Below are 27,753 nucleotides of genomic sequence, written 5' to 3' on the forward strand. Positions count from 1 at the left end.
ATATTTATTTTCAATATAATCTAGAACAAATTTTGTAGAAATTAAGTTTACATTATAATATGGATTTTTTTAGCAGAATTTTTTATTTTAATCTGAATAAGTTTTAGATATTTTTTAAATAGAAAAGAGCATTTTATTGTTCGTTAGCTAATGAATAATTATTTTAATAATTTTAAATAAATTAATCGATAAGCACAAATAATTAACTTAGAAAAGAGATGATATAAAAGTATTTTGTATTATTTTGCGTACCTATATTTAAAAAATTCCCATTTATATTGAATGTGTTTAAATGAAACAATCATACTCACATTGGATTGGATTACCAAAATTTATCTATATTAGCAATTATTTTAATCCTAGATAGAGCTCACAATAAAATTTTTAAGGAATTAAGTACAACTTTTTAACTGTATTAATCTAGAAAACCCATTAGAACATTTAACCAGAGCGACTCTTTTTTATTGAAATTTTTATTATAAAAGAACAATATAAAAAAATCTAGCCTGTATCATAATCTTTCTTAAGGATTTAAGGATCTAACTTTATTTGCGAAATTAAGAATTATAAGATATTAAAGATATAAAGTATTCTATTTGTTGTATATTCTTGTTTGTATGGAAAAAAACTTACAAGTTATAACAATCATTTAGCAATAAACACTTTGGGAAGAAACCTTTTCCTATGTAGTGATATACTTTAAATTGACGCGAAATGAAGTGTTGTTCTCGTAAAAGTATTCTTTTTTTTAGATGGATGACACGTACTGTGACGTAGTTCGTGCTGTAGTAACTTTATCAGAGTGATACAGAAGTACCTATTCAGAAAGCTATTTTTTAATTGCGTAAATAATAAACTTTGCAAGTCCACTTCTATTTTCAAGCGTTCACACTATACAATTTACATGACACACATTTACATACTACGCGTAAGACCATTTGTGATAAGAACAGAGAGAAAATATAGGTAAAAAATTAATAAAGATAAACTACGATATTTTTTTAAAGCTGTTAGAAACAAACTTTGTTATATTGACAGTGTTTTTCAATAAAACTACAGTGATACTGATAAAACACAGCTCTTCACATTCCAGGTTTAGTGCAATCTATGAGATAAAAATTTACAACTATTTTTGTATGTTGACAGCTGGTTTAAAAACGAAGCTGCATATTGACATATCGATAGAATACTCTAAACATAAATTTAATCTATGAGATATAAAAATATATTTTTAAATCTGTGATTTAATTTTTTTACAATTCTAATAACTTCTTATTAGGCTGATCAGCTTTAAGACGTAATTTATATGAACATTATACAAATAATTATTACAAGGATATAGTTACAATGTGTAATTACCTAATTTCAAGATGAACAATATAGTTTTAACGATACGAAGCTTTTTGTCATACGCATCTGTCTTTACTAAGTTACGACACGATTAAGTGACTTTAGGGAAGCCACTTAAGCACATCTTAGCTTAGTACATACGATGTATCATCAATGTATCGCGCAAACTGCAATCCGTCTTTATCTCATCAGCCTACGTCGTGCTCTTGATTTATCACCGCGAAGAGTACTTCCACTCTGAGCTGTTCTTGAATTATTGAACTGCAAACATGGAATAAACTCCGTTCGCTTCGCTGCCTTCTTCCTCTTCTGTCCGCTTACTACCGCGAGTCGACTTCGCCGAAGTCACAGTTTTGTCACAGAATCAAATTGCGAGGTGAAATAAAGTACGTTTTCGTTTTTTTTTTCCGATTGATTGCAGTCCGATGATCTGGGTGTCGCAGTATCGCGAAATGAGGATGACGAGTCACGGCGTCGCGCACGATGTCATTGCTAACGTCGGGAGAGATCAGCAGGTGGCGAATCAGGTGAATCGCGTGCCAGTGTGCCTGACGCAGGCCGACACGGTCGCCAGCGTGACGTTCTTCCTGCTGCTGGTGTTGCTCTTCTTCGTCGCGCCATTCGTGATACTCGTGGTACTGTATTCGTTTATCGTGAGTCACCTGATCCGCGACTCGTCGACGACGTCCGGCGGCGCCAGCGACTCGTATCACAGCCGGGCCAGGAGGCAGGTGGTGTACATGCTGCTGACGGTAGTCGTGAGCTTCTTCGTGTGCCTCTCGCCCTATCGGCTCCTCATCTTCTACATCGTGATAGCGCCCGCCGAGCAGATAGCCGCGATCGATTACGACACGTTCTTCTGCCTGCTCAATTTCTGCAGGATCATGTTCTATTTGAATAGCGCCAGCAATCCGATACTGTACAATTTAATGAGTAGCAAGTTTAGACGGGGTTTCCTGAAACTGTGCGGTTTTGAGAGCGAGAGGATCGCGCACAGGAGCATGGTCAGCGGCGTGAGGAGAGTCGCGGCGAATCAGCAGGAGGACCTAAATCAGGAAGAGAACTTTTTATGATCGAACGATATCGACGATATTAACGCATAATGCGGCAACTGTGATTCACAATACCTATGTACGAAGAAATAAACGACCAATGCACATTAGTTAGAACATTAGATAAAAAATTATTTTTTTGTCTATTTTTTTTCCAAAATCGGAGAATCATACTTAATCCAATATGCATGTTGGAAATATTGAGAAAAAGTGCACGCAGTGCAAAAGAATATGAAGACATTAAAAAATTATACTTGCTATAAAAAAATGTTGGAAGTATCGGAAAATTATACTTACTGTATAACAAGGGACATAGGAGCAATGGACTTACAATTATGCTTACGTAATTAAAGAAACATGGAGATATCGAAAAAACTAAAATTTTTTTTATAGATGAATATGGAAGCATTGAGAAATAATGATTTATATTCCTACCTTTGTACTAGATTATCGGAAGAAACGTACTTGAATAAAGAGAAGCAAGATGCTGTGCTAATGGTTAAGACTTGTACACGAGAAATCTTCTGTGACATTGTGTGAAATATTAAATTTTGCAAAACTCTCGTGAAAGTCACGTCCGAGAATCAGAACGATCCACGCGGATATGCGCTCGAAAAGTTTAAATATGATCTCATTATCAGTATTGCAGGCGATAAAAAATAAATACGAATCTGCCCAAACTGTAGTAAATGTTACACGAGTATTTCTTATATTTCTTTTTTTTTACGCAAAGATACATGGAAATTATCGTGAACATCCTGTGTGTCAAATGATTTTACCATCCTCTTCCCGCAGCTTTGATCATAAGTTTTAGAAATTGTTAACATACTATTTTGTTGAATATGTAGTTCGCATTACAGAAATTTATTTTGCGCCAAGATATTTTTCGCAAGATGTTGCAAGCTATGTTTTAGAAATTCTTGAAACGCTACTTGTCAGGCGACATTCACATTATGGTAATTTACTGGAGCTTCGCTATAATAATAAATGTACGCGCGTATACCCGCAATAATCGATCTCTGTTTTTTAACATGTTCTAGTCCCATACTGCTTATGGTGACCTACGAGATAGAAGAGAATGTCGACGGTACGTACGTACCTACTTGTACAACACCGGCTTCGACGACCTGGATGACGGGCTTTATCCTGACGACGATCCTCGTGTTCTTCGTGATCCCTCTGCTGATCCTAATAGTCCTATATACGGTGATCGCCAGACACCTGATGGCGAATCCGGCGATAAGTCGCGGACCGGCGAACAATCTGCTCAAGTATCGCAAACAGGTGGTTATGATGTTAGCCACGGTGGTGCTGTGCTTCTTCCTGTGCTTGCTGCCCTTCAAAGCCCTCACCCTCTGGATCATCATCGTGCCGCCCAAGATGGTCGTCTCGCTCGGCATAGAAGGCTACTATAGCCTCCTGTACTTCTGCAGAGTAATGCTGTACCTGAACTCGGCGATCAATCCGATTCTCTACAATTTAATGTCGACCAAATTCAGGGAGGGTTTCCTCAAGCTGTGCGGCCTGGGACCCGCCAAGAGGAAGAAGAAGAAAACGTCGGAACGTACGGGCACTTACACAACCGGCTCGACCAATTGCAGCAGCAGCCACTCGGACTTCTGGCGAAGACACAGCAGTAACAGGAGCTGCAGCGTGAAGGTACCATGCAACGACCACGCGTCCGCGGACAAACAAATCAGATTGCCTTTATTCACGGCCGTCGTGGCCGGAGATATCGTTAAGAAGAAGCAAGAGAGTTACGTTTAATCCCTCAATTTTTATTAGATCAATCTATATTAATTATATTTCTCGAGCCTTTCGTTTTTGTATCATCTTGTAGAACTATCACTGAATTTTTTAAATCACTGTTTATTCCGGGCAACTGAATATTTTTATTGAGTATTCTGATGCAGTGTTCAATTTAGCAAGCGTAATTCGTTAAAAGTTCGAACACAGATCGATGAATTATACAATAATAAGCTAGTTTTTTTTCTCTTGCCTCTCTATACGTGCTAGCTCCCTTTTTGTTGTATTTTATCATAATATTATGATAGGATCTCAACACAATTGGATTATTAAGTAGACATAATTATAATTTATTAATATTTAATAATTAAATATGAAATATTTAAATGCTTTGTAGCAATAGTTAAAAAATAACTGTTAACTGAATGTTTACTAAATGTTACTATGTCAATGTTAACTTAGACACGATTTACAAGTCCAAACGAGATTAGAGTACAATAATTATATTAGACACCTGCAATGTCAAGATTGCGATACTTTAGTTCCTTGATTTTATACGTGATACGTTATATATTCGTCGTATATTTATGTAAGCTACGTACACGGTAAGTAGAAACAGTTCTTCCAAGAAACTCACGTAGAAATGGCGAGAGGCCAGACGTTTTTATACGCAAATCTTTCGTTCCTAAACGCTTTAATTGTTATAAATTTAATGTAGATTCAATTAAGCAAACAAGTATACGAGAGAGAACCGAGTATATGAAACGAAACTGCAAATAACGGAATTATTTTTAATGATTTTTTGCTTTTTTTCGCATTATTTAACATTGAGATTATTTTATTATATTTTAGGGATCAGAAATTTGCTATTCCGCCGATGGAATCAGCGATAAAATCCGACGACAGAAGCAAGATATTGTTAAAAGTCGGCACAAAAGCGAAAACAAAATGGCAAATTTTGTACATAAATCAGAAATTAATTGAATTTTAAGAAACACACCTTGTTATTGAACGTGGTATGGTAGGTATTTTCTACGATGCTGGCATCTCAGAAGAAATACTTTTTAACGAGTATTAGATGCGATGTACAATTTAGAGGTTTAGACGCGATGTACAATTTCTTTTCAAAGCTATATCACATACTAATGCAAAGTAGCAGATTTTACGCAAAACATTTGAAAAACTTTTAAGAAGCTTCTGTGCAATTGTTATAGAAATAGTCATATAAAATGTTATAAGAATTTTTGTCACTTTTAACATTCACTGTCTTTCTAAATAAAGTAAGACTGACATAAATATGACATGATTAATATTTTCATTGTTGAGTTAACGATAATATAATTTAATGCACATAACGTAATCGCTTCAAAGGATTACATCGCCATTAGTGCCATTTTTTTTAGATAAGTATGTTTTAATAAAAAAAATTAATGCACAAATTTTTGCGATAATTTAAATATTTATTGTTATTTATTACAATATATCACAAGAATTATACTATTTATAAATGGAACTTTTAATTAGGTATATATTGCATTATTAGATGAATATTTGCCAACTTTGCCAACATTATATTTTCTGCTCATAATATAAACTTTGCCAATTATATTTTGTGCTCATAAAAAACAATAATTTATTGATAAAATTAATGAATATCTAGTAGTTATAAAAATATTGAAATTTAGTATCGGTAAACATGTACATTCATGGTAAATAGATTATCTAAATTATGTTGATATATCAAATATTACAGAAAATATTAATATCTGTGTATGACACTTAATCTATTAAATTGATTCTGCTATAATGCGCATATTATGTATATAGAACAGAGATGATGTTTAGTTGAGCAGCGATATCCGAACATGATTGGTTAGGTTTAATAGTATAAATATAAATAAGATACAAATATAAGAGATATCTGAATTAAATATATTTTTAATTGGTGCTCATTATTCTCTGCTGAACCATCTCTGCTCAAACATATGTATTATCGTATTAAAAACAATATACTTGTAAAATTTTGTATACAATAAGTAACTCAGAAATTCCCAATTTTCTCTCATTAGTGAATTTTTATATTCAACGTCATTACGAAGATTAATTGCGAAGCATCAATTAATATATAAATTATTTTTGTTAAATGTCAAATACATTAGATTGATCATTAAAATTCGAATAAAATATTCATCAGAACAAACTTTAATTTAATTTCACTATAAATTTAGTTCGCAATCGAATTTGCTTAATTTCCGATATCAATTAACTATGGGATTAACTTTCTTAGTAAATGATTGCGTGAGAGAAAACATCTTCTATTTCATCAAGAAATTCATTCCAGAAGAACTGAGAGAAAATGCATATACTCTCACCACAAATGTACTAGAAGAAGTTTCTTTAATGCAAATTAATATTATCTTAAATACGCATATTTGCATGTTAACAATTCTCTCGCAATTCGAAAAATTTGACAAACTTAATGTTGTTTAAAAAGACCACAGAATATTATCTTACAAAGCAGACATGTGAAACGTTCAGATATATTTTATTAAAATAGTAATAGTTAATTAAACTAAGCAGTTTACAATGTTTACATGTTATTACATAATATAAACTGTTAATTTCAATGGCAATCTGAACCAATTTTCAAAAATATTAAGATGCACGCATTATGTACTAATTCATGTTGGTATCATCTTGTATTTTTACCAAATATAATTCTCTTAAGATAAGCTGCTCATGTACTATTAGAATAATTGAGAGCAATATGTTCTCGATAATATAATAATCAGTTAATTGAGAGAGAAGAAAATTTTGAGAGAATTGTAACGAAACTCTCGCGATTAATTTTTACCAAATGAAAATACAACGTGCCGTGCATAATTATAAATTCCTGATTGTATAACTGCGTTTATTCTTATTTATTCATAATTACTAAGGCATTGTTAAATTATTATAAGTTAATGAGATGTCGTTGTGTGTAATTTGTTATTATATCTTCTATAGGAACGTAGATCGCGCAAATAGGCACTTTGATTTCTTAAAAGAGTATGATTATAAAAATATGATTTTGTAAATATCTTGTATAATACAAAGATTGTTTTCATTAACTATTTCAGATGTTTATATTTCAACGATATATCAATCTTTCAACAAAAACAATCCATTGCTACAACTATGACTAGTATTTTATCTCTCAAAAAGATAAAATAATCTAATCTAATAAGATAATCTACAAAGATAAGATTATCTTAATAATATCCAGAGGTTAGATATTATTAGGATAATTATATAAGAGAATTATTATTATCTTAGAAACTCCGTACATAATTCGATCTATTCGCATCCAGTCGTCACGTGTTGCGTTTTACAAAAATGATATCGTTCGCCAAATTGTCCGGATGCTCCACGAAACTGTAAACGTAGTATCCTCGATGGTCCATCATATCGATCAGGTACTTTCGCCCTTTTGCATTGTGTATGTACTCCACAGAGAGGGCCTAAAACGCACATGTATGTATATCTCGTGATCATCGTGCCGCAGAAATAATTACGTTCCGTTTCCAGGAGAACACGAGACGCGAGATGCGAGTACACATAAGCGTGTGTAATCTCGCATCAGTCGCGCAAACAGACACGTGGAAATGTCAGATGGGCCGAGGCAAGAGCCGTTATACCTTTATATCCACCTCGTTAAACGGTATCGTTTCTAAGACATCGATCTCGTTGCCTTCAATGTCGAGGCTGAAATAATCGACCGTTTCGACTCCCAACGCGGCGATATAAAGTGTCAATGGAAGGCACTGCACGCGGATATGCTCGCCCGTGTAAGCTACATCGAGCGTGTTTTCCGCAGGCGCGTTTTCCGTCGTATTCTCGGGCTCGTGCAAACGACCTATGTTCCTGGCCATGAGAAAGGTTGCCTGCAATTTCGAGAGACTCGTCAGACTTTTCCAAGTTCTCGATAATGTCAGTTTAATCGAGCGCCAAACCGAAAGTTGGTGCTCGGGTTTCGCGACAGTTGTCTCAAAGTCGCCGCTAACGATGACAAATCATCGATCGTTATTCCTTACCACCGTGGGGCTCTTAGTGACGCTGAGGCACGTCGGCGAGAGATAGGCCTTTCTGTTTTTTTGCAGCATCTTCGTGAAATTGATGGGATCCGCTTCTATCAGGAGGCCCGACCATCCATTAAATCGCTCCAGAAACAATGTGTTGCTGCGCATTTCCCCATCGTACGCGCCACACTCTATGAAAAATCCATTTTTCTGTAGAGAGCAATAAATGAAATTCGGTATTTATTAATACGCTAAGAATCGATTGAGCATTCGTTATTGTGCATTCGTCGAATCGCTTATTCTTGAGAAACACGAATTTATTTCTTGTATTTTTCATGAAATTGTGATAACCGTTTTACTACCTTGTCGTTGAAAATTTCGCGTATCACAGTTGATTGTCCCATTGACGGATCTTCCACATCTGGTTCCTGTAACTCATATGGCTCATCTGGATCATGATTCCATATCATCCAATTTTGTTGAATATCGGTCAATAAATCGTGAAAAGCTTCTGGGCTCAAGGCGGATATATTCTTTTTGTTGTACCATTTTTCACCTAAATAGTAATTATCGTTATTTTTAAAACCTTATTTTTGGTATGACTTGAAGAATAATGAATTACAAACTATACGCGCAATAAAATATTATTTTTATAATATATTTTATTCGGTTATACAATATTACTATTCGAGATAAAACAATTCATGCCATTATTTTTATACAAAGCAAAATAGGAACTAAATTTAAATATTATACATGCAGTCTTATATTCTTTTATTAAAATATTCATTTTTCTTAGTTTAAGAATAATAATGTGTGAATTAACTTTCTTCTAAAATAGTTCTACTTGAAATAATATCCACATGATATTTTAAAATGAGAGAACTCTGCATCTACAAAAGAAAAATAATTTTCTCCGACTTATTGTTAGAACAAATAATTAAAACGTCCACACAGCTCAATTACCTGCTCGGTTACCATATCTGGGTTTTCGGAACTTTAGTATAATATATTCCTTGAAAAGTCGAATTTTCTCAGATAAAACAACAAAGTAAGACTGCACAATCTTATACAATATATCCAGTTACACATATCTATATATTTATAATAAAACAATAAAAATATATGTAAAAAAATATATATGTCTATATCATAATACACGAACAAAAATTATTTTTCTTTATACTTCCAAAATTCCGCTATTGAAAAACGTCAGTCAATGTCAAAATTTGAAATTTTATTTGTGATGATAGACACGGCTTTTATTCATCACCTTGTATTTTAAAAACATTGTTAGTAATTCTCAATATTACCATTCTATGAGGTTATTTGCGTAATTTAAACCCGTGTAGAATAACGTACTGTACCTCATGTATATCATCACGTGATATGAATGCTATAGGTATGCTCGGATCGCATTTCGCTAATTAAATTTAATACGAGTGCCGTGGTCCAGTAAGAGAATAACAATAGGTAACATGTAAGTTACGCAATTACAATTTACAATTACAATTTTCCAATGTTTAAATACGATTTTCTCGAAACGGAAATTTTTATAAAAACAAATATTATTCTACCTTTTTGAATAATTTTTTTCTCGTATGTTAGTTCTTTTCCCGGTTGCATTATTAATAGAAAATTACTTTTGAAAATCCTTTTTAGGCGTCATCGTGTGCCGTTTGTTACATGTATAAAACTCGCCAAAGCGATAAAGATCACAGAACGCACACGTCTTATTACGTTTTTATTAAGTATGTCTGGAATGAATTAGAAACGATTAGAACTACTTACCGTTGGAGAAGTTGTACCACGTATGCAGCACTGCAACAGCGAAATAAAAGGACTATATTGCTACTGCCTTTACAAGAAAAGAAGTAAATTTGGAGGAAATTCTCACCTGTTTGATAGAGGTCCGCGGGTACATCATCCAGGTACGTATCGCGTACTGTTGTGTTATTCTCGATAGACGGGTGCCTCGTGAGAAGCACGATGCAAACGACGCACGAAATTAACGCAATCAGAAAAATCCACTTTCGGCGCGAACAGTAATTTGATATTTGCCTGTGATAGTTATACATAGTGGTAATTATACGCGTTAACTGGCATCTCACCGAGAAATGTCAAGGAGCGGTGACGAGGCGTCGCGTCGTTCTTCCACGTAGCCACGAACGAGGATTCGACAAGAGGTCATAAGTTTTTGCTTACGCGCGGCTTATCGTCAACTTTTAAACATCGTTTACCGCGTTGCAAACTTTCCGTCGAGAGAAGGAACCAACAACGACATATAATCGTTTACAGTTATATTCAATAATCCAAGGATTTGCATCTTGCGTCACTCGGTGTACATTAAATATAGCGATCGCAAAAGATTCCCGTGTGGTTCCCGTTTCTTTGACAAAATTTTAAATTATTTGCTTACGTAACGCTGTAGTTGACCTTCTCGGAATTACGTGAAATTGAAGAGCGGATTATGAATGTATGGAATTAATTACGACCTAAAACCTGTTGCGCATTGCTGAGCGTACAGTAATACGCGTGGTAATTATCAGATAAGAGTATTATAAGTTCTGCCTATAGAATTTAAGTCTGCTTTTTTACGTTAAAATCGACCTTCGCGGAGATTGAATGGAATTTGAAAAATGAGGCACGAAAGTATAGACTCTAAACTGACAGACAACCGGAAGATCGTTAACGCAGCACCCGTGAAATATCCATAATAATGCGGTACGTCATACACATACAGGTGATGAAAAAAATATGGTGTATACAGATACAGCAAACTTCTTTTCCAAATTATATGGTCCTTTCCCTCTCGGATATAAAATATAAATATGAATTCTACATTAGACATTTAACATGTTTCCAAGATAGAAAATTAACAACTAATGCTAACGCTTATCAAAAATCAGCAAGCCTGGATAAAAATTATAAACAGAGATAAAAGGCTGATCAAGGTTTTACAAACAAAACGAATCGATCGATTAAAATAACTCAGTATTCAATCCAGAAGACAAAATTACATAAGCTTTTCGTTAAAAATGTAAGAATCGCGTTAATATATATTTTATATAGCTATAAAATGAATAAATTAGTTACGCAACAGTATCTATTCATATTTTAATAAAGTGCATCATGCATTTCTGATTATCTCCATATTATTTGCCTTCCGCATTTACTCCGTGTAATCAAAAGTATAATGTATATATAACTTTTAACTTTTTCTCGAACAGACTTAAAAGTGCTTTTAAGCGACGTCGTTCGCGGATTCTGTCAAAGAGTGATTAACGCAACATGTTTCCGCTACGTCTTTCGAAACTTCCGTTTTGCTCCTGCCAGAATTGCCATTGGATTGTCAATCACTGTTCATCCGTGCGGTCGGGAGTACTTCTGTCGAAGTTATTTCTCTTACACGCGCTGGATCAGTTTAACAGGCACAAGTCAAAGGGTTAAATTCCAAAGCTGACAGAACGCTCGCGTAATACACAAGGAAACTTCTCGTGGCACAACGTACGCGCGCGTACGGCAAGCTCGAAGTTGCAGTGAACCAGAAGAATGCATCGCGCGGCTTCGACACGCGAAGTAAATTTAGCACGGGCGTTTACGCGAGCGCGTTGTGTCACGGTTCACGGTTCGCGAGGCAACGGCGAACGAAACGGCGCGGGCCGTTCGCAAATGCTGATGACGCCTTCGGACATCACCGAAATGAAATACGCGGAAAGAGCGAAAGGCTCGCCGCTCTCGCTGCCGTATCCCGGCCACGAATATCATCGAGTGCCGTCGACAGTGAGCTTGAAGATGCTCTTTGAAACAAGTCGATCTGTGGGTGTGTGGGTACGTAGTGTGTGAATGTATGTTTATACAGGGTGTCCCAAAAATAAACGAGTTTAATTTAAATCCTCGATGGACGATTCGCCTGACAGCTGATTACGACAGACGTAGAATCCATTCGAGTTTGTAGTGGGACTTTCTATCTGTACTTCTAGATTAGAATTTGATGCCTACGAATTCCTCTTTTCTTTTAAGAATATGTTATATAGTTAAAAAGGGAAGAGAAAATATATTTATCAAATACAAATAAACGATATTTATTCTTTTTTTTTAATATCTATATATGCACATTTACAGTAAGTTTTTCATGGATGCTGTATAATTAAAAAATTTTAGTCAGACTTTTAGAGAAGGGAAAACATATAATGAATGCCTTGATAATTAACATTTCTTTAAGCAGAAACAGATTCGGCACCCACCAGTTAATCATTAATAACAAATTTAAAAAGTTTAGCAATCAATTTTTTTAAGAGAAAATATGAAGAGAGATAAATATTTCATTTTAAAAAAGGTTTGAAAAAATATTAACAAATCAACGTTCTCCTGATCTCCTTAAAAAAGCATTATTAATTTTACAGAATTGAAATTTTATGTAATATACAAATTGCGATATTATATATGCAAGAACAAAAACCTCGTGAGAGAAATAAAAAATACTCGCTTATCTGTTGTTCGATTTAAGGTTTGCTATAATATCTACCACGTTACTAGCAGTTATGTTAAATAATATCTACTCACTCTCACGCACGCTAAGCGCAACGTGTATGTGGATTACGGAGATCAACTTCTTTCCAAGGTGGATTGACTTATCTGTCATTAACGAATGTTATTACTAATATTAGACATCGGCGTGTGGTTTCTGTTAAGAGCGAAAATACGATGTGGAGGCCTTCTTTACGTAAGAAAAGCGCGTCGTGTGTCTTCGCATGGTAACAGACGATGACTTGAGGAGTGCATCGCATTTTTTCTTTCAATTTGCATAATAGGTATTGTCTGGCGTAGCGTTTATCGATGATGTATGCAGACACGATAGCTCAGAAGATAGGAAGTTGAAGTCTACTGAAGACAGTGATCGAAGAAATATAACAAGTCGCTAATCGATAACATTTCAACGATTCACGCGAATTTTTTTTTCTGATAAATGCTTTTTTGTTGCTAATGAATGCAAAAGCTCGGAATTTAAATCGTTATAAGCAAAGAAAAGAATGAAAATAAAAATTATTCTTTGCAATTATTTATTAAATGTGACGTTATTAAATATATTATTTTACAATAATTGAAGTAAAATACAATCATAGATTTATTAATATTTAAATCACTATTATAACACGCAATATCGACATTATTTGTTATTATATTAAATTGTCATATTTTTCTTATTGTTAGCACAAGATATCTAGAAGAGCACTGACATTATCGACCGTTTTCAGTCATTCAATATGAATATTTGGTATGCAACAATTAATTTTTTAAATTTATAGTTACTCTGTTTTTCATGAGTATATATGTACGTACACTCTACGTTAGAATATATTATATATTTTTGTAAAACTTAATTTTTTTATGCACTGAAAACAGTCGATAACGTCAATACTCTTCTTCAATTATCCTGATAATCACGTTACAGTTAATAAAACATTAATTTTCTTTGGTAGTATTTCTTCAATGTTGCATATTCACGCGAGAATATTAGAAATAAAATGTATTAGAAACATTCCAGGAAACCTTCGTAAACTTAAAAAAATGCCAAACGCTTTTTTCTTTAATTTAAGATGCAACATATTGATTTTTCTAACAACTCATATATGTTTCTCATGTACATCATTTGAAGATATATAATGTTACATAAATTCTTTATTAATCCAGAAAATTTTTAAGCAGTTGGCATTTATTAATGATAGCTTCAAGAAAAGCTTCGATTTAGTTTCACGAGCGGAAGACACATATTCAATGAGACGCAAAAAGCAAATTAATTTGAATGTTCAGACAAAGTTTCAATGAAGTTTCGAACTCAACGGACATATCGGCGCGTCGAAGCGCGCCGGTCTCAGGGACGTCCTGTATTCCATCGGCGTCCGTGTCGCGCTATATCTTCCTTCTTTTTCTCGGTCGAACGTTATCGGTTCACGTCGCAGTCATCGACGTAGACGGCAGCCGGCAGCGGCGATCATCACATGATTTTCGTGACGTTGTAGCGCTGCTGCCTGCTGCATCGTCGTTACGAACATGGCCGCGGCGGAATGCGAAGCGAAGGAGGGCACCTCGGCGGACCTGTTGAAAACGCCGGTGTTGTCGGACGAGGCGGTCAGCGCGATCCAGAGGGATGAGAGCACTGGCATTCCGTTGCAGACGCCGTGGACCTTCTGGCTCGACAAGTGAGATGGAACGCGGTGATTTCCACCTTTTTTCCGTTCCGCCGTGCGACGCATCCCGACACTCCCGACGCGACGACGGTGCATCCCCGATCTTTTATCTCGCCGCTCTTGTCAAACCGTTGACACCGCGATTGTTCCGCGACAGCTCGCAAGCAGCGTCGATCTCCGAAGGTCGATCGGCAACGGATCCGAGATCGCCACCCCTGATCTCCCTCTGTTATTTAAATAGCTTAACTCAACGCGATGCAAAAACGTGATAGAAATTAATTATTATAAATTGTATGTCACTCTTCTTTCTCGCAACCGCCATTGCGTCACCGAAGAAAAGTTTTTTTCGTACATTCGTATTTATGTGTTTTATCAATGAATAACATATACGTACATAAAGTATTTACCATTATCGTTGCGCGAAAAAAATGCAAAGGAAGAAAATTGATGCATTCAATTATACAGTTATATAGAGTGTTTTAAAAGTAAAATTAGTAGATAATGTTAGGCAGCTAGAATATATAGATGTGTATAAGTTTTTCTTGTAATTTTAAAACAGACCTCATAACACATCGCTAATTCGAAACAATTGCTATATATTAAACAGAGCCATTCCCGGCACAACCACCGAAGAATACAAAAACAATCTGCAGAAGATCTATACCGTAAACACAGTACAAACTTTCTGGGCGGTCTTCAACAACATACCAAATGCCGGGGATATGCAGGTATGATAAAGAATCTGTAAAAATCTGCAGAATTAATTAATTCGTCAGTATAGTACGTTATACTTAATTATTATAGGAAATAAAAGAACTTTAAAGATTTTATTTGCGCTAAAAATAATTTTGTTAAATCTGCAAATAATTTTAACAGCAAATTTATATGTTTCTACGAAGAAATTCAGTCAGTGGAATTTTTCTATTTTATTAACATAACAGGCCTTCGTATAATAAATTGATTGTGACAAAAAGTTTTATTGCCCTCATATATGTGGAATTTTATTTTAGCAGCAAAATCATTTTCCCATATATAGAATATACTTTTTGTCGTTCGTAAAGTAGGAAAGATTATCATAGACCTATTATATTTATAATTGGCATTAATTATATTATTGCTTAAATTGCTTCTATATAACGTTTTAATTACACTATTTAGCATTTATTAATGATAACGCCGCGTCTTATTATTTATTTGCCATTTACAATTTATCATTTATATTTCACATTAAGTTATTTTTATTGATTTTTGTCCCCAGGTTAGATACAGTTACCATTTAATGAGAGACGACAGATACCCTTTGTGGGAAGACAAACTGAATCAAAAGGGTGGTACCTGGAGATTAAAGTGCCATAAACATGATACTGTAAATATTCTAATACATTTATACGAACATTTTTAGTTTTTGTCCAGACAATCTATTTTTCTATTTTTCTGCCCAGGACTTTGAAATGACGTCTGACATTTTTGTGTGATAAAATTTAATTTTGCAGGCACATGTGTGGAAAGAAGTGGTGCTCGCAGCTATCGGAGAACAGTTTGCCTCGGATGTGGCTCAGGACGATGAAATTTGCGGGGTGACTGTGTCCATTCGTGACAGGGAGGATCTCATTCAAGTACGTATGTCGTGGACAGTAGCGTTCAATCGTTTAATGGTACGTGATCATGGTAATCAGATGGAATTGAAAATGTATTATCTTTTCAGATTTGGAATGTAAATGCTGATCTAGTATCAAAAGCCACGGTTTTATCCAAAGTTCACTCTCTAGTGCCTAACGTAAACTTCCTGGGAGAGTTTTATAAGTGTAAGTATTGATATTCTTCTGTTAGAAAAATTTACAGTCCATAGCAAAATATATATTTTTTTCTAGATCATAAATCCCATCACGCCTACGGGAGACGTTAAATATACGACAACATTGAGATGAAGATTATATTAAATCGTTAAATATATTACATAAGATTACGACAATAACGAACATACGTTTATGTGATCTATCAACAATGTTCGTATTATCGGGTAATGTGAACAAAGTCCTTTCTGGAAAACTCGAAACACAACGAATATGTTAAAGGGAGAAAAAGAGTTGTCATTATACATATATATATATATATATATATGTGTGTTTTAAAAGTTTGTTACTTGTGAATTTTGTTTAAATGCGCATTATTCGATGCGTTGTTTACACGCTGAATTCGATATCTGGAATCGAATTGCTGTTGTAACCGTTTTACAAACGTGAAATATATTTTTATATTTACTATATGCGCGTCTGTGGAGTTTATGTTTCTCAAGACAACATGCTTTTATAAGAGTGCGTAACATTTCAAGATATTACTGCTTGACACGTACGAAACTTTGTATCCTTATAATTATATATAGCCTATAAGAAACACAAGGTGATTGATTATCAGTTAGGCTGGTTGGAATGCCTATGAAATTTGCAAGAAGTGTTTTTCTTAATATAAGTGGCAAACTACGCATTTACGCGAGAGAGAAAGAGAGATTTGCATAGAAAGGAGGAGCACATATTTGGCGCCCACCGTGTTGTGTTATTGATTGAGACTCATTATGTCCACCTTTGAAAATTTATCAACATCAAAAGTAGCATTTAAGAGAAAAATAATGTGAAATTAATAATGCTACAAATGATTACGTGTGCCTATTAACGCGCATAGAGATTAAATATTGACCCTGAATTTTATGAAGACCTGAAGAAAGTGTTTACGTGCGGAGAGTATCGTATCAGTATTGATTATGCGAGTTAACTTATCTCGTTGACACTCGGCTCGTATATCTTTATTGAATTCTTTAAATCGAGAAATAACGACATCAAATATAAATTACAAGTCCTCTTTTTTAACACTCAGAACACTCAGAATATTTTAATGTAAAGAGTTCGTGAATCCGGAATATATATGAGAGCTTGAAGTTAAGATTAGATGGAAGAATGTGTATGTGTGTGTGTAGTTCTGTTTCATATTATAGCAAGATAAAATCTTTATTTTTTTCTGCAGATGAAATACAAAATTTCTTGGTCAAACCAATGTGAACCAAATTTGAATGACAGTTACCCGAAGTTTCTTTGGGGCTCGACTGACGATCAATTAGCGTCATTCAGAAATTCCTTGGAGCATCTTGAAAAACAAATTTGAATGTTTAATTTGTCTCTCTAGAAGCCAGTAACATTACCCGACTACTTGGCGCCGAGTTAACATTTTACGGCTCCCCGACATTATTCATGTTGACGTCAACAAGCGAATGCCTCGAAAACATAAGTTTATTCAAGCAGCCAATGCCTATTAAACTAATTTTAAATCTGACTTAAATTATGTCCGCAATTTGCATTTTTCGACGTTTATGTCGCGCATCGACAGAGTATCACGAAAAAATATTGAGATTTGATCGTTCGCACTGTTTCTACGAGTCATATTCTTACATTAATTAAATATAGCGCGCGTTACGGATTATTTTCTTCAAGATAACTTATTTTAGAAAGAAATCTATTGATTAAAATAAAAACTTAATTAATCAATCATTTAAAATCACACTTTTGACGTTTTAAAATGAGACTGGCGTTATTCACTGTGGCGATTGCAGTACCTACCTGCGAATAAAAGTATAAAAAAAATTTATCTGAATATTAACACACGATGTATTATACTTTCCTTAATTGTTTAAGCGATATTAGTTTTACGAGATAGAAATTTCGACCAGAGGTAAAAGTTCTTTCTCCTTCTAGCTATAAGAGAATATTAACTTGGCGTCCAGTTCGAGCTTGCGTTAGATTGCAAATTTGGACCGTCTTGCATACAGAACCGGAACTATTATCTAATGAAAAAAAAAGCAAACATCGATATTCATCGATTACAGTTAGCTTGCGAAGCGAGTTCTCTTTTTCGGTTTTGAGATACACGAATAAATTACGGCGCATCGGGGCCTTGCACACGGCCTTGCTGTGCGAGAGGCACGTGTATACAATTGCGCGGGTGTAAATATGAACGTTAGATTTTACAAATGTCCCTCTCTCTCAAGAGAGAGAGAGAGAGGGGGGGGGAGAAATGACATCGATTTAGAGCCTTATTACTTCGGTGTAAAGTTTTCTCGCATCTGAGTCATCGTCGATAATTATCTTCAAGTAGCAACTAGTTATTCTCATAAAAGTTGCGGCGCTCATAATCAATCTATCATTAAACCACTTCCTTCTGCTATGAAGTCTATGAACTATTGTTATGCTTCGAGGATTTTTCTCATGGATTTAGACATTATATAACCATAATTGAATTGCACAATTTAATTCTAATCTAAAGCTTCTTGCTTCTGGTAATCATACAGTGTAGTTTTAAAAGTATATTACGGTACATGCGTATCAAGTATGTAATGTGACTAAATTAGTGTTCTCTTTTCAGCATGATGGCTAGCTTTTCCTCTTGGAGGAATTTAATATAAAGAATATAATATAAATAATAATAGTATATATATATATATATATATATATATATATATATATATATATATTATATAAATAATATAAAGAATCGATTTCAACGTGTTATTTTTGGTGGAACAAAATCTGCTACGTGCGAACGTTTCAGCTTCGCGGAAAATCCAAAAATTATGATCTCTTAAAATAAAAGAAGGACGTATCTGTTTATTCGTGGTTAGTGTCTGTGCTAAAAAAAGCAGGAGGTTAAAAAAGCGAGGAATAGAAATAAATTTTTAATTTCTCTCTTGGAGGAACTTAATATATAAAGAATATAATAATATATAAATATAGTATAATAATACAATCGATTCTAAAATGCATCATTTTTGGTAGAATGAAATCTGCCACGCGTAACGTTTCGCAGCTTCGCGGAAAGTCCAAAAATTACATTCCTTCAAAAATGTAAATGCCTCTGTTTATTTGTGGATCGAGCCTACTGTTTCGGTATCTGTGCTGAAAAGAAAGGATTAGAAGCGAGAAGTAGGTTATAAATTTTAAATCGCTAGGCAGATTAATTCCGCAATGGTCGCGGGCGCCTCGCGGCACCAGACTAATCTAGCACGCGCCGCCGCTCATTATAATCCAACTAACTGTCTGACCGGGACCGATCCAGGATCTTCTCGAGCAGAATGTCCGAAGATACGGGATTTCCTGATTGCGGAATGACCGGAATGGCGCCGCGCTGTTGATGGGACGCCGCGTGAACGTATATGTATAACATACATATGTACTAACACAAGCAGACGTACTGTTACATGCCTTTGTGTTCAGAAATAATCGGAATTTTTCGCACCTACGCGAGGCATCGTTTGAGAAGTCAAAGGCCTCGCAGGAAACTTTAAGGAATCTTCATTGTGGGGCGATAAAAAAAAGGGTTTTCCCTAGCTCGATGTTTTATTTATCACATTTTTCTTTTTATTTGCATTCTATTATACAGATATATTTATTGATGCATATAAAACCGGCACTAAAAATTTTCGTAGCGTGACATAAGATCGCTTGATGAATGTATCGTCAATACCACACATATGTCATTGGAGAGACATATGAAGATATGCTCCGCGATTTCCCTGTGACTTCATTGTCTTCCCGCGCTCGCGGAATTTTTAACGAAAACAATCTGATCATCGCCTCATTGTCCTAATTGCCCTACCGTCTTTTTTACGCGATATCTTTTTAATTCGCACTAATTTTCACAGGCGTGACATTGTCACGCACCGCTGCGCGTGACGACAAACCGACGCTTAAGAAATGAATCCGACAGCGAAAACGCGCATTATCCCGTTGAGATAAACCGTAAATATGGATCGAGGAATTGGACTTCTTACTAATTGCCGATAAGTATCGTATTCCCGTTTTGTAGAAGCACAATTAATATTAGTAACTTGTAACTTCACGCATTCTGCGCTTCGTGATTTATTTGACGATACTCAGGTACGGCCTTCAGAGGCCGAGCGATTGTATATTTTAACGAACAAAATAACATTCGTCACGGGACGCGCGGACTCTTATTTCATATTCGCCCCGCGCGACACGCTCGCTCGGCTCCTCCCAATAAATTATCAATTCATTTCGATGTACTCATCTCACGGAATTCCCTATCAGACTTTGCCAGCCATTAATCAGCCCGCAACATTGTTCTCATCGCCGGTTTCTACATTCCTCTGCATGACGACAACGATGACGACGGTACCGCCTCATAAAAGTTCGTTATTTTGTAGAACATCCTCGTGTCATTTGCAAATTACGGTCGTAATCATGTGACCATTGACCATCGTCGCTACCGACCATCCGGAACTGTTCCTTTGTCCCTTCCTCCTTTTTTTTTTGTTTTCGGTATTATACACGTCGAAGGTCAACCGATAATGTCCGATAATTTCCGGCTTGTTTTCGCGAAATCATAAGGTAATGTTTTCCGCAAAGCAGCCGTAGGCAGATATATTTCGATCGTTATCATTGTCATTATCATCATCATCATCATCATTATCATCATTATTGTCTTGTTGCCGTCGCGTCATCGTCGTTATGGTACGACGACCCAGAGAAAGAGAATTGCGTGAATTTTTGATCTATTCCTGCACGAGGACTCCCGCATTCCGAGAAAGGTGAGAAATCGTGATCGCTGAAACTGGAATCTCTGTTTCTTTTTTTCCCTACGATTTGTGTTAATGTGACGACTTCGCTTGGATCCACATGTTTTGACCACGCCGTCATCGATCGATCGTTGGACTGATTGTGAGAGAAGCCCCTGCGTATCCGGTAACGATTACGTCGACCGGAACGCTGTTCTCCGCACGTGCCACTTACGTATCGCCGATGCACAGTGTAAAATTTGTTCAATCTGCAGAAAGAGCAAAACATCCTGCTTGGTTGTACATAGAAATATTTAACATTTTTTTCTCATAGATTATATTCCACTAAAATAGATTTATCCGAAATTTATATTTTAATTTAATAAACACACAAGCAAAAGGCTGCTTTGGATTTTTTAATGTAAAATAAATGAGATATAGAGAAAATATGTAGTACCTTATAAACTTAAATACTATTTTTATATTATTTTATAGCATTTAAACGTTTTCTCCTAGATAAATCAAATCTACCTATTTAACAGCTATTTAATTAAGCTGCTTAATTAAGCAATGTAAATTAAATTGTTAATTGTTACACACACATTTATATAAAATGTTTTCATTCTTCTAAATTGTACTCTGTACTCTGTACTCTGTACGACGCAATAGAGAAGGAAATTGAAAAACAGGAAATGATTTTCAGTCCCCTTTTCGATCCGCTTCCGCTTTCTCGTCCTTTCTGCATTCCGTTGCGATCGATGGGCACGGGAATCATTGTTGCGCGAAACGATCGACGCGACGCTGCGAATCGTGCGATATTATCCCAAATGTGTCGAACGGACGCTCGGTTACCACGGTTAAATTTGAATGATGTAATTGCCGTGGTCAGTCTGATGTCGAAACTGCAAGTATGATTGTGGTTTTTGATGCTTCGCAACCGGGAAGGAAGTAATTCTACGCGAAAAAAAAATAAAAATAAAAAACATAGAGAATATAAAATCTCAGGATATTACCTCTCGAGGTTTCGTTCTCAAAGAAAATAGATTTTGAGAATTATAAACTTTCCCGCATTTATTCGCGAGACACAAGAGAATTACAATAAGATAGAATTTTTATATATTTGCATCAAAAAATAAATTTATATATACGAATCATTACGTTCATTTCAATTTAAGATTTTATACTAGGAAGCGGACAACGTTGATAATTTATTTATGTAATGTCTATTTCAGATTTGGTTCCACTACAACATTTAGTTAATAGTCAATGCTGTCGAAGAAGTCATAACTTACATACGAATTGATTCTGTGACTATAATATCGAAATACCTTATCTAGAAAGATAATAATTAGGCGACGGTTCACTTCCGGCAATAAAGTCCTGGTTCACGTATAAATTGGCATCGATTTAATTTAGCAGGGTCAAGCATCACGTGCAATATATAATTTCAATAAATTTCGGATTATTTCCATATAGTGATTATTAAACTGAAATTATTTATAAACCAAAAATGATAGAGTGTTCCGCCTATGTAGATTAACAATAATAAGAGGTTTTATTTCGACTCAATTGGCTATTATATAAAGTTGACACAAACGTTACGACGTTTCGATCCTTGGTTCGGATCCTTATCAAGCAATTAATAAAAAAGAATCATCACTTTCACATTAAACCCATGAAGATTTTTGCCGAAAAAATCATAAGTGTAAGATGTAGAATGTCACTGGTAGTGACTTGAATTGATGCAGTATAAATGCGCAAATTAAAATCATTGTGTCGTTGTAAGAAGTAGCGCACGTGTTGTCGAGGCGAGCATGTTCATGCGACATGAAATTATTTAATTGCGTTGTTTACAAGATATTGCAGAAGTGCACGAGTCACTTTATTTCTCAACGCAAATAATTGGTTATTTAAACTCACTGTTATATTTTCTTGTAACGAATTGTGCCCGCGAAGAAATAGAAAATAGAAGCTACTGCTATCAAGTCTACGTGTGAAATATTTTTACGTGAGAAACCAAGGAATCTTTCTATCAATTCTGCCATTACATAATTAATACCGGAGATCCTTTCCCGAGGATCCTCATTATGGTCGACAATACCGTTAAAAGAATGTAAAACGAATGTATAAGAAATTCATGAATTCATCTTCAATGTTTGTTTGGCCAAGTTGGGAAACAGTTTTTATTTCTATGGATTAATGAACCGTTAAATTTCTTAATTGATTATTTACGTAATAATTATCATTATAATTATACCGTCACACTGAGGATCTCTTCTTAAAAAGTTATTGTGAGAAACAGTGACATTTAGCAAATATTGCAGGTACATGCGAAGTGTACGCATTGTACCTGCAATTTTTTCTCTTATTAATAGACTCCGGATGTAATCTCAAATAAAATCATGGGGACAGGTATTATCTTGATTCGTCGCAAGAAGATTAATGTTTTTTTAACCAAATGTAAGTGAGAAATTGTATTCTTTATCAACTAGAATTAACATAATATGAATTGCAAAAAATTCTTGCAGTTTTTACGTGAAATAGAAAGATCCATCTGCCATCTGCCTTTTGTCCGATTGTGCAATTTTTTTGCAAGCGTACAATTTTAACATTCGTAATAAAAAGAGTTCCGACAAGGTTTCCTGTCAATGTGCTGCCGATGTGATATATTAATCTCCGAAAATCACATTAAAACCTCACAATTAAGTAATTCGACAGAAGTCGTCGGTAATTTAAAAATCATCAATTAATTAACTTTGTTTTAATAAAAATGTTATTTTAATGTTTCTAGAAACGCAGCAATGGAAATTGAAAATTCTATATATTGAAGCGCACATGAGCCTATTTCTGAGAAATTAACTAACAATAGAAATATAATTTGTTGTTATCTATTTTTGCTTTTTTGCTTTTTGCTTAGTTTATACGAGATGCTCCTCATTTTTTTGATCGTTAATCATTCGAGAAATACGAGCGTTTAGACATTTTCTTTGTGGAAAAGCCGATACAAAAGTCGGCCAAAGAGTCAGCAGCAGAAAGAACATTCCGTGGATTCGGGACATTAAAGTTATAAATTAATCATTCTCGTATAATCGCTGCGCGTAAGGAAAAAAATGATTTCCGATCGCGAATTATTTGCCATCGCGACAAATATGGATGTGGACTGCGTTTCGCACCAAGCCGCGCGTTTAGATTGTGTCATTCTGCTTTCCAATTCAATTAACCGTGCGCGAGCCGACCTCGATGTATGGAGCTGCGTATACGAGCGTAGTCATCCTTTCAATCGTTCAACATCATCGGCATGGAAGGATATCCGTCATGGTAACTAAAGAGCGCGTCGATTCTTATGCCTTACTCGATTAAAAGCGCGAAGACCGTCGTAGGAGGTCAAGGGACACCGGTGACGGCGCGCGTTAATTGGCCGATTCCCGATTAACCAAGTTTTACGGCCGAGTGATGACAGCATCCTGCGCGATTTCGAATCCCTCATTGCCGTCGACTAAGCGACTTGTTCGTTCATTTGTTTCTTTTTTTTTCTAACTTGTAAGGTCGTAAGACTCTCAAGACTCTTAAAATGAAGAAGTCCCGACGTGCGCCGTACATACTTTGTACGTTCGTTTAATTACGCGGAGGAGAATAGGATTTATCCTAGAAACATAATAGAGGTACGGCCAATTCAATTCAATTCAAATTTCACGGTGCATGCGATAGTAACGAGATACCTTCGTCAGTTTCCAGACGATTTGAATCTCGTGATGATTCCATCGCGATGGTACTCCCCTTACCAATTAAAGAACGGCGTTACGTGCTAGAGCGAATTAATTCCGCTTCTTGTTACACAATAAATTTATTAGCCAGGCATACATAAAACCTAGGATATGTAAAGCAGAAGTTATAAGTGCGACATAGCTATTGTTCTACGGGGTAAGGCCTGACCACCTTGAATATTTCTATTAGATGCAAATGTTTGTTGTTTTAATAATTCGATATCGCGGATCTATTCTGAAGCATATTTTTCATAAGCTATATTTTTTTCTACGTAGCAGCGTGTAATTTTAATTTTTTCTCATCTATATTACTATAATATTTTACATTTTACTAGTTTATTATATTCTTCCTATCTTTATAGCTATCAAACTTATATATCTTTTAATAGTCATTAAAAACGGACGTTAAAATGCGTGAAATGCATACATTAAACGTTAAAACGGATTTAATGACAATTTAGAATGAAAATAGTATTGCTTCTGTTGGATTCTTCTGAAGTCATTAAAAACTATGATTATAAATTTTAATTAAATAATAATAATTATTCATCGTTCTCTTTTAATGGCTCTATATTGAATCTTGTTCACCTATCTTTTGACGGATGTTAATCTGGCCAAAAAATCTCATTTTTTGTAAGTAAAAATTCTGTCAACAGAATAATATCTTTTAAATATTATTCTGATTATTTATTTATTGCTTATAGTGATTTATCTTACAGAACTCACGATTTTATGAGATACGAAGAGAGAAATTCGAGTATACTTGTTCTTCGATTTTTAATAAAGACGAATTTCATTAATAATTATTAATAATTTGTCAGTGATTATTTGTCATTATTAAAAATCACGATATCGATATAATTAAGATGTCAATTAGAGTAAACTCGGATAAGATGGCCATAGAGAAAAGATGGCCAATCTATAATGTTCTTTCAATCTAGCTCGCCATGAAACATCGAATGAACATGAGTTGGCCATCTTTCCTGTATGGCCATATCCGAGTTTACCCTAATTGACACCTTAATTATATCAATATCGTGATTTTTAATAATGACAAATAATCACAATTAAACAAAAATTTGCATCGTCCTTCTAACTAAATTATGCAAGGTGATCGTCGAGTTCGATTCCCACTATATTCACGGCTGCAAGCGCAAAGCTTAGCTGTTAAACGGGCGGATCGATGAGATTACCAATCTGAAAGATTACTGGGAACGGCACCCGGTGCGGTAAAAGTAGATGCACATTCGCACCGAATAATTGCATGTATAATGAGTCATGAGAGGTGTGTTATCCCGACACATGCACGCGCTACGAGGTACGCAGAATGCAGAATACGCACGTGAGCACGCTCGAGCGGCGGCCGGCGTTTGCATTCTCACGTTGGTCATCGCCACGGAAAAGCATCGTAATGCCATTGTTCGATTTCCTACGCGTAAATTTTCCCGAGCCGCGCTCGCACATTCCGACGAACGTAGAATAGAAGTCACAAAATGCTGCATAAGATTAGCCGAGGAGAGAAAGATATCCTGTCCCATCATAACGGATCGCAATTTTTTCAATAACGCGATAAAAGATTCTAAGACAATTTTTCTTATCTTGAAGATTACATATTTAATTTTTTAAAATAAATTTTCTTAACGAGATAACGCATTCTAAAACTAAAAGAAAAGTCTTGTTTCCCAAACGACTTCCTATATATCTTCAAAAAAGTTGCAGCGTTAAAATAAATCGATATTTATTATTTTATTCGCGCTTTTATCCGCGCGATAAAAATAATTGCTTTTCGCGCACAATGCACAGTCAGACTGTCAGACACGCGACATCCTGACAGCGCTTGGTCGATCGACCGTTCGAAGCACTCGGCATAAGTTATCTCGACGAAGCCTACGTGTGTGTTTGCCGATCGTTCGCACGAAAAGAGACGAATGTGAAAGTGAAATTGGGAAATGATGTACAAATTTTACATCTCGTATGCCGTGGGCGCGCGATGAATAAATAACGCGACAGGCGTTATGTGTACCGCGCGCTGCTGTTATACGAATTACGCTTTACCTGCCCGCAAGTCTTCCTGACAAACCTGACGGACGCCGACGCGATCGCATACGGGCAACAAAATCGGTGTCGCTCGTTAATTGACACTCCGCTCACGCATTCATTTCAACGATGCTCGATATGTGATGCTCGTTCGCGATCAGTCGTCGCAATGCACACTCGTGTCGTTCGCTTGCCCTTATCCGCTGCTCGAAATCTCATCGCGAGTATATCTATAATCAAAAAAAGAAATTTATTTTCGTAGCAAAACTCTGTCACTACTTTCTACTAGATTTTGTTTGTATGTACGAAAGCGGCACTACGTCGCCAGCATAATTATTTATTCGATGATATAACAAAGCCTTCCTTTCGTAAAATGGAAAATTTCTTTTTGATGAAATTTATTCGTAAAAATGCAAATCTGTGCTCACTAATTTAAAGAAAAATAATTTACTTTTAGCAAATGCAGCTCATTGTTGCAGCAAGAACGTCTTTTGAAGACAGAATAAAATTTATCGTTGTTATAGGGAAATAATTGGGAAAACGTAATCTTATTTTTAAACAATAATACAAATCTTGCAAAAAACGATGGTTTCTCGCAAAATGTCCATTGAGAAAAAGTTGACTTCTCGTAAAAAAAATTTGTGGAATGTGGATATATCCTATACATATAGACTACCCGGTACCTCGTAGAGAATTGAACGGGATCTACTTGTTTATTACTGTCGTAAATTTTTCTTGTTTACGTTTAAGATTTTATGAACTCACGAAACGTATTAGAGATCGTCTGCTGATAGAAGGTCAATAATTTAACACTGCTTAGTGATTTATGTTAATTTCGTCATTGACAATGTCTTCTTTTCATTCGGCTTCAGTGTTTCATTTTAATTCACGGACAAAACAAGCAACGTGTTAACCAAGGGTTAAATAGAATCGATAAAACCTTGGCCGGTTTGCCTTTCTGAGGTAATGTACTGCGGGTCGTTAACAATGTAGGTA

General features: G+C 35.3%; 3 protein-coding genes across 5 annotated transcripts in view; 2 read left to right on the top strand and 1 right to left on the bottom strand.

The window, feature by feature from the left end:
- Ethr (ecdysis triggering hormone receptor) overlaps positions 1-7,261 on the top strand; it is a 46,650-nt gene extending 39,389 nt beyond the window's left edge. The window contains exons 6-7 of one of the 2 annotated variants that reach the window (XM_071779642.1): positions 3,443-4,061; positions 5,001-7,261. In XM_071779642.1, coding sequence (XP_071635743.1) covers positions 3,443-4,061; positions 5,001-5,132 — 751 coding nt within the window. In that variant the 3' untranslated portion in view covers positions 5,133-7,261. Of the gene's footprint in view, positions 1-1,771; positions 3,353-3,442; positions 4,062-5,000 lie in introns of those variants that run through there. The other variant, XM_071779643.1, reaches the window with a different exon arrangement.
- Positions 7,245-12,024, bottom strand: LOC139813849 (protein Star). 2 transcript variants are annotated; one of them, XM_071779647.1, is made up of 7 exons: positions 10,104-10,282; positions 9,998-10,027; positions 9,173-9,221; positions 8,569-8,762; positions 8,222-8,416; positions 7,826-8,071; positions 7,245-7,648 (listed from the first exon to the last, which is right to left on the bottom strand). In XM_071779647.1, exons 1-7 carry the CDS (start codon positions 10,131-10,133, stop codon positions 7,502-7,504), a joined length of 891 nt encoding a protein of 296 aa, XP_071635748.1. In that variant the 5' UTR covers positions 10,134-10,282; the 3' UTR covers positions 7,245-7,501. The 2 variants fall into 2 exon arrangements, with proteins under 2 accessions (XP_071635748.1, XP_071635747.1); XM_071779646.1 differs by lacking the exon at positions 9,173-9,221 and having other exon boundaries at positions 10,104-12,024.
- Positions 12,025-14,038: 2,014 nt separating this feature from the next.
- LOC139813850 (eukaryotic translation initiation factor 4E type 3) lies at positions 14,039-16,661 on the top strand. Its single transcript, XM_071779648.1, has 6 exons — positions 14,039-14,409; positions 15,005-15,125; positions 15,656-15,763; positions 15,891-16,013; positions 16,103-16,202; positions 16,269-16,661. Exons 1-6 carry the CDS (start codon positions 14,261-14,263, stop codon positions 16,301-16,303), a joined length of 636 nt encoding a protein of 211 aa, XP_071635749.1. The 5' UTR covers positions 14,039-14,260; the 3' UTR covers positions 16,304-16,661.
- Positions 16,662-27,753: the final 11,092 nt, after the last annotated feature.

This window comes from Temnothorax longispinosus, chromosome 5 (genome assembly GCF_030848805.1).
Source record: "Temnothorax longispinosus isolate EJ_2023e chromosome 5, Tlon_JGU_v1, whole genome shotgun sequence".
Lineage (NCBI taxonomy): Eukaryota > Metazoa > Arthropoda > Insecta > Hymenoptera > Formicidae > Temnothorax > Temnothorax longispinosus.

Bases quoted from the DNA above. Each gene is read 5' to 3' on its own strand.
- LOC139813849 (XM_071779646.1), bottom strand. From the start codon at position 10,284: ATGTATAACTATCACAGGCAAATATCAAATTACTGTTCGCGCCGAAAG. The intron at 10,028-10,103 runs GTGAGAATTTCC...TCGCTGTTGCAG, and splicing joins CGCGGACCTCTATCAAACAG to TGCTGCATACGTGGTACAAC. The intron at 7,649-7,825 runs GTATAACGGCTC...TGTGCGTTTTAG, and splicing joins TTAACGAGGTGGATATAAAG to GCCCTCTCTGTGGAGTACAT.
- LOC139813850 (XM_071779648.1), top strand. From the start codon at position 14,261: ATGGCCGCGGCGGAATGCGAAGCGAAGGAGGGCACCTCGGCGGACCTG. The intron at 14,410-15,004 runs GTGAGATGGAAC...TATATTAAACAG, and splicing joins TGGACCTTCTGGCTCGACAA to AGCCATTCCCGGCACAACCA. The intron at 16,203-16,268 runs GTAAGTATTGAT...ATTTTTTTCTAG, and splicing joins CCTGGGAGAGTTTTATAAGT to ATCATAAATCCCATCACGCC.